Source organism: Spinacia oleracea, chromosome 1, assembly GCF_020520425.1.
Source record: "Spinacia oleracea cultivar Varoflay chromosome 1, BTI_SOV_V1, whole genome shotgun sequence".
Classification (NCBI taxonomy): domain Eukaryota; kingdom Viridiplantae; phylum Streptophyta; class Magnoliopsida; order Caryophyllales; family Amaranthaceae; genus Spinacia; species Spinacia oleracea.
Window position 1 is genome coordinate 36,310,607 of NC_079487.1, and position 7,528 is coordinate 36,318,134.

A 7,528-nucleotide genomic window follows, 5' to 3' on the forward strand; every position below is an offset into this window, starting at 1 on the left:
TTGACCTAAAGCCCATGATAGGCAGCGCCGTCAAGCTAGCAAGAACGAGTCCAGGACACCCGCGAGAAGCGCGGAAGCAGTTAAAGGTTGAAGAGTCGTGTGACAAAGATACTCCTATCTTTGTGGGATTTCCTCAACCGATCAGACCGTTGAGAATATCCTATAAAAGGACGAAGATAATGATAAGCAAGGCACGTTGATTCAAGCATAAAGACTCTTAAGCTTTAAACTGTTTCAGTATTCATTATTGTACTTGAGATTTTTGATATCGATTCTTAGAGAGAAAAGCATAAACAATCATATAGAATACTTAGTGGATTGATAGCCTCATAGCTATCCGCGGTTTTTTTACCTTATTCCCGGGTTTTCCGCGTCAACACTCCTCTGTGTCGTGCCTCTTTATTTGTGCCGTTGATTCTTTGCTTAGTTAGTGTCGACCCTAGCCGAAAGTCGCCCCCATACGAATTTTGGCATAAACAGTTTGGCGCCGTCTGTGGGGACATTAACTAGGTTTTACACAAAAGCACCCCTTTCACCATGGCTACTGGAGAGATGACGATCGCAGAGATGAAGGCGGCTTACGAGAAAGCCCAAGCCGAGCTAGCCCAAGAGAGGGCATCCAATGAAACCCTCCAGAAAGAGCTCGAATCTGTAAAGAGCAACAAGCACCAGTCCCGCTACAAATGTGGGAAGCCAAAAAAGCTAACGTTCGAGATGCCCGATGACTTTGAAGATGTGACCGACGATGAGGAGGAAACCCGTGAGGAAGAAGACAAAGAAGCTCCCGATCCGGTGACCCAACGCCTGAACAAGATGGATGCACGCATGACAAAGCACTATTCCCGCCTGATGAAGTTGATGACCAGGTTCCCCGGGGCACCTACACCAGTGGAGACCGAGCCGACCGACGGGTATGCCGCGTCGCCATTCTGCGAAGCGATCGCTAGGGTGACAGTTCCGCACACACTCCGGCTCCCAACCTGGACCACCCTGTACGACGGGACGTCCGACCCCTATAGGCACGTCAACTTCTACAAGCAGCGCATGTGGCAGATCGGGATTCCGCACGACCTAGTAGAACCTGTTATGTGCAAATCATTCGGCGGCACCCTTGATGGAGCAGCTTTGGAATGGCTCACGAACGTCCCTCCCAGATCCATCTCCTGTTTGTCCGACCTCATCAACGCCTTCTACCAACAATTCGCCAGCAGTCGCCAGTTAGAAAAACAAACCAGTGATCTCTATCGGTTGGTTCAAGGGCCAACCGAGTCGGTACGCGATTATTTTAACCGTTTTAATTGTGAAAAAATTGGTATAAAAAATTGTGATGTCAGGACTGCTATTGAGGCGTTCAAGAGAGGCCTCATCCCCAATTCGGAGCTATACCGGGAAATAACCAAATATCCCTGTGCAACTTTCGAAGAGGTGCGATCAAGGGCCACCGCCCAGATGCGAATCGAAGACGACGAGGTTATCCGAACAGCATCTCAACGATCGATAGGGGGCAGCAGCGACAGAAGATCGTACACCCCAAGGAACAACAATTGGCGACACCAACCATATGTTCGGCAAAACCAGGTACAAAGTGTCAATCAGTATTATGATACTAACAATGTTTACAGGAACGAGCGGGTCGAACACCCTAACATCTCCGACTACGGCTTCAACGTCGACATTGGAGGTGTGGTGAACGCCCTTCAAAATGTAGGTGGAACAGTCAGATGGCCCCGGAAGAACGACAGACCGGACTCCATGAAGGACATGAGCAAATGGTGCGACTTCCACCGCGACAACGGACACACAACCGAGGAATGCATCTCCCTCAGAAAGGAAGTCGCATACCTCCTGAAACGGGGGCATCTAAAGGAACTGCTGAGCGACAAGGGAAAAGAAACATTTTCCAAAGAGCAAACCACCCTGCCCGGCCCAGCGACAAGCAGCGAGCGACCAGACCCACCACCATTCAGTAAAGTGGTAAATGTTATTTCCGGTGGTTCAGATATTTGTGGGCTAACCTCTTCTGCAGCTAAAAAAATTAACAGGGGCGAATCTGAGACCGTAGAAGAGGGACAAACCGAAGACGAGGCCGCACTACACAGGTCCCTGACCGCAATGGCTATCACTTTCGACGATTCAGATTCTGTAGATACACAGCGGGAGCACCACGACGGGTTGGTAATATCTCTCCCAATAGGGAACGCATTGATCAAAAGGATACTGGTCGACAACGGAAGCTCAGCCAACGTACTGTTCTTGGAAGCACTACAAGAAATGGGATTAGAAGAGAAAAGCATAGTACGGAGATCAACAGTCCTGGTAGGGTTCAGTGGAGAAGCACTACGGACGGTAGGAGAGATATCGCTGCCTACATACGCAGAAGGCGTCAACATGATGACCAAGTTCAACGTCGTCGATTGTCCATCAGCGTACAACGTCATCCTAGGACGACCATGGATCCACAAAATGAAAGCAGTGCCATCAACATATCACCAATCAATAAAGTTTCTAACCAAGTGGGGGGTCATAGAAATCAAAGGGCAGCAAAGGGACGCGAAGAAATGTTACGAGACAGCACTGAAACCATCCAAGTCACCCATCTAGCAATTACAGCCAGGGTCGACGTCGGACGACCCCGACGACCAACAAGTCGACGAGATAGTACTAGACCAGACAAAGCCAGACCAAGTCATAAGGATCGGAGCCTCACTGCCTGACAACATCAAAAGTCAGATAGTGTCGTTTCTAAGAGAAAACTCGGACTGTTTCGCTTGGTCGCACGAGGACATGACAGGAATCAGCCCAGACGTGATTACCCACAAGCTCAACGTCGACCCCAGCTTCAGACCGGTAAAACAGAAACGACGTAAGTTCGCACCCGAAAGGAATAAAATCATAGACGAAGAAGTCCAAAACCTGATAGATTCAGGGAAGATCAGAGAAGTCAAATATCCAGACTGGTTAGCAAACGTCGTCGTCGTCAGCAAAAAGAACGGAAAATGGAGAGTCTGCATCGACTTCACAGATATCAACAAAGCTTGCCCCAAGGACCCATTCCCTCTACCGCACATCGACGCCCTGGTCGACGCCACAGCCGGACACGAGCTACTCACATTCATGGACGCCTACTCAGGATACAACCAAATCCTTATGCACCCAGACGACCAGGAAAAAACATCTTTTGTAACAGATAGAGGAATTTATTGTTATAAAGTCATGCCTTTTGGTCTTAAAAATGCAGGTGCGACGTACCAAAGATTAGTCAACAAGATGTTTAAAGACCAACTCGGAGACACAATGGAGGTATACATTGACGACATGCTGGTGAAATCGAGGAGGGCTGACGATCACGTGGAACACTTACGACAATCCTTCGACATACTAAAAAAGTACGGTATGAAACTTAACCCGACTAAATGTTCTTTCGGAGTGTCTGCAGGAAAATTCTTAGGTTACATCGTCACCCAACGAGGAATCGAGGCCAGCCCCGACCAAGTGCGCGCGATCATCAACATTCAATCCCCGCGGAACATAAAAGAGGTACAACGCTTGACAGGGAGAGTGGCGGCACTGAACCGTTTTATATCACGGTCGTCGGACAAGTGTCGACTATTTTACGACGTCCTGCGCAAAAACAAGGGGTTTAACTGGACCGGCGACCACGAAGCAGCCCTGCAGAACCTCAAAAAATACATGATGTCGCCGCCCCTCCTATCCAAGCCAAAAGAAGGAGAAGTCTTACAACTCTATTTAGCCGTTAGCTCGACGGCAGTGAGCGCGGTCCTAGCTCGAGAGGACGAAGCACAACAACTACCCATTTATTACATCAGTAAGTCACTACTGGAAGCAGAGACCAGGTATTCTTCCCTCGAAAAACTCGTTTTAGCACTCGTTACCGCAGCCAAAAAACTAAGGCATTATTTTGAAACTCACCAAATAGTGGTGATGACTAACTATCCAATCAAGTCCGTGATGCGTAGGCCAGAACTGACAGGTCGAATGGAGAAGTGGACAATGGCACTAGGAAGGTTCGACATCAAGTATCAACCAAGGACGGCTGTAAAATCACAGGCCCTAGCAGATTTTGTGGCAGACTTCAGCCCCGACTTAGAGAGGATAGCAGACGACGAAGTCAAACTCATCAACAACATAGAAGGAATATGGACACTCTTCGTCGACGGCTCATCTAACTTTCGTGGTGCAGGTTTAGGCGTCGTACTAAAGTCACCACAAGGGGACATGATAGCACAGGCAATCTGCTGCGATTTCAAGGCAACTAACAACGAAGCAGAATACGAGGCGCTAATCGCCGGAATGACATTAGCTATGGAATTAGGGGCAAGCGGACTCAACATCTTCAGCGACTCACAACTAATCGTCAACCAGATTAACGGCGACTACGAAGCTAAAGACCTAAAAATGACCTTGTATCTCGAGAAAGCAAAAGAGTTAACTTCCAAATTCAAACCCTTCTCCATCAAACAAATCCCAAGAGACCTAAACACGCAAGCCGACGCCCTTGCCAACCTAGGATCCGCACTCAGAAAATCACCATTCTCGACCATACCTCTAGTACACCTACTGTCGCCCGCCGTCGAAAAAGACATACCACAAGACGCCAGCCTCGTCCTATCAACCTTAAACACAGACAGTTGGACCAAACCCATCTTCGATTACCTAAAGCACGAAACTCTACCCGACGACAAACTAGACGCCAGAAAGATACTTTTCAAAGCTTCACGATATGTTATTTTGCAGGACGTACTATTTAAGCGATCAGCAAACGGAATGTTGATGCGATGTGCCGAAGAGATCGAATGGGAAATACTATTGAAACAATACCACGAAGGAGAATGCGGAGGACACGAAGGAGGACGAAGCTTATCAACCAGAATCAAAAGAAATGGATACTATTGGCCAACAATGCTTAAGGACTCCATGAGGTACGTATCCAAGTGCGACAAGTGCCAACGACACGTAGGTATGACACATAAACCATCCGAATTCTTGCATCCAACCCTAACTCCGTGGCCTTTTATGAAATGGGGGATGGACATCGTTGGCAAATTGCCCGTCGCCCCAGGACAAAAGGTCTTCATGTTAGCCCTAACAGATTATTTTTCCAAGTGGATAGAAGCAGGTGCATTCCAACAAGTAAGGGACAAAGAGGTATGCTCGTTCATATGGACTAACATAATATGCAGGTTCGGAATACCGTCAGAAATCATCCGGGACAACGGATCACAATTCATCAGCGACAAGACAAGAGCTTTCTGCAAAACATGGAACATCGAGCTAAAGACGTCGACGCCCAGATACCCCCAAGCAAACGGACAGGCGGAATCCAGCAACAAAACGATCATCGCGTCGCTGAAAAAGCGGTTGGACGACAAGAAGGGGCGATGGGCAGAAGAATTGCCATCCATCCTATGGGCCAACAGGACGACGCCTAGGACGGCGACGGGACAGACTCCCTTCTCACTCGTTTACGGGTGCGAAGCGGTACTTCCCCCTGAAGTGACGTTGCCCAGTGCACGATATGGACTCATGACGCCAGAGCAAAACGACGTAGAACTCAGCGAAAACCTCGACAACACAGAAGATCTCAGGGAAGCAGCATTGATAAGAATGGCGTCACAACAACAGATCGTGGCAAAATGCTTCAACAAAAATGTCAAAGTGAAAATGTTCAAAGAAGGAGATTGGGTACTGCGCAGAGTATTTCAAAACACGAAAGAATTAAACGCGGGTAAATTAGCACCAGCTTGGGAAGGACCGTACTTGATCGACAAAATCGTCGGAAAGGGGGCATACAGACTCATTACCAAAGATGGCAAGTCGGTCCCCCGAAGCTGGAACGCAACACATCTTAAACTCTACCATTTTTGAAATCTCGTCGTGACCAATTTTATCAGTCGTCGTATCGTCGTCTTTACTTTTCTTTATCGTTTTATTTTAAAAAACCATTACTGACTTAGGCATCGGAGGGCCGTTGGCATCCCCAACGGCCAATCCTCCTAGCGACCCCTGTTTTCTTTTGCAGAATGCAAGACGCACGCCGAATGACATCCATAAGCAACAACGTACGACTCAGAACGAGATCGCAAGAGACAACGAACTAACAACGCAGGTATGATTTTACACATCAGTCGGTTCAATACTTATTACTTGCAAAGCATTTGCTACACGAAACTAAGACATCAAAACGCGACGGGATAACCATAAAGAACAGACGACTAAGGAAAAGAAAAACAAACTTAACATACACGACGCGCGACCCCTAAGGCCACGACTTCCGAAATTCAAACACAAAACATTATCCAAACACCGCGTCGCCACTACCGACGACGAATAAAAACATTCCAAACACAAAAACAAAACACAAGTCATCCAAACCACCTCGTCGCCGCCATCGACGACGAGTAAAGAAGTTCACCAACAAAACACAAAAACCAACAGAAATTCGAAAACTACAAACTATTACATCCCTTCTTCCTGAGTAGAGACCGCGGCTTCCTGCTCCGACTCTTGCTCTGGGGGCACGACTGGCGCCTCCACCGACGCCACGTCCAACGTCTCGTCTTGAGAAACGACGACGAGGGCCTCCTCTTCGCACCCAACAGCTAAAACCTCCCCCTCTTGGTCCGGAACAGGCGCACTCACCACCAACAAAGCCGCATCCACCTCCGTCGCCTCAGTACTAGCAGTATCAGCCGTCTTCGCCAACTCCTCCGAATCCACCACAGGCACCGACAGGTCAGCCATAGTGCCGCCATTAGCCAGATAGTCGTCCACCTCCTTTTGACACGGCCAAAGGCTAGTCTCCCCAATCAGGCAGGAATACATCATCTGCGCCCGCGTCCTCCATATAGCAAGAGCCTCGACGTCCTTCGCCTCCTCCTGCAGGGCGTCGTACAAGCTCCTCAATCCATCCAACTCCTCCGTCGTCGAGGTCAACTCCTCCTTCACTTTCTCCAGATCTTTGGCCACGTCGGCTAACTGCTTATCCTTACCTTTCAATTGATCACCCTTGGCCTTAACCACCGCAGCAAGATCCACGACCTTCTTCTCAGCAGCTTTCCACTTCGCTTCCCACGACGCAGCCGCCTTCTTCGCCGTCGCTGTCAGCTGCCTCGCATTCGTCACCTCATCGCACAGCAACGAACACTGCCTGCGTACAGCCAAGGCAGCCTGCGACGCCTGCGCAAAAACCAATGCCAAAACAGATTTACACAACATACACCTTTCGCAAACAAAAAAGAAGAAAAAACTAAATAAAACTCACCCGCAGACTAAGCTCAGCGGCGTCCGACGCGACAGGAAGAGGATCCACCTCGTGGTATCGTCGGTACGTCGTAGGCAAGATCAAGCGATCAGCGAAAGGCCATATAACCGACGCCTCTTCATCACCCAAGAAGCTTGGGGGCAAAGTGATAACCGTCTCCTCGACAGGATCCGTCTCGACAGGTCGCTTCTTGGCCGACGAAGTAGACACTTTACTAACGTCGACAGCAGCAGACGACACCTTGAA

At 48.8% G+C, this 7,528-nt stretch overlaps 1 protein-coding gene across 1 annotated transcript; it reads left to right on the forward strand.

Annotated features, from left to right (window-relative positions):
- The first annotated feature begins 537 nt into the window (after window positions 1-537).
- Window positions 538-2,601, forward strand: LOC130463822 (uncharacterized). Its single transcript, XM_056833083.1, has 2 exons — window positions 538-1,247; window positions 1,335-2,601. Exons 1-2 carry the CDS (start codon window positions 538-540, stop codon window positions 2,599-2,601), a joined length of 1,977 nt encoding a protein of 658 aa, XP_056689061.1.
- Window positions 2,602-7,528: the final 4,927 nt, after the last annotated feature.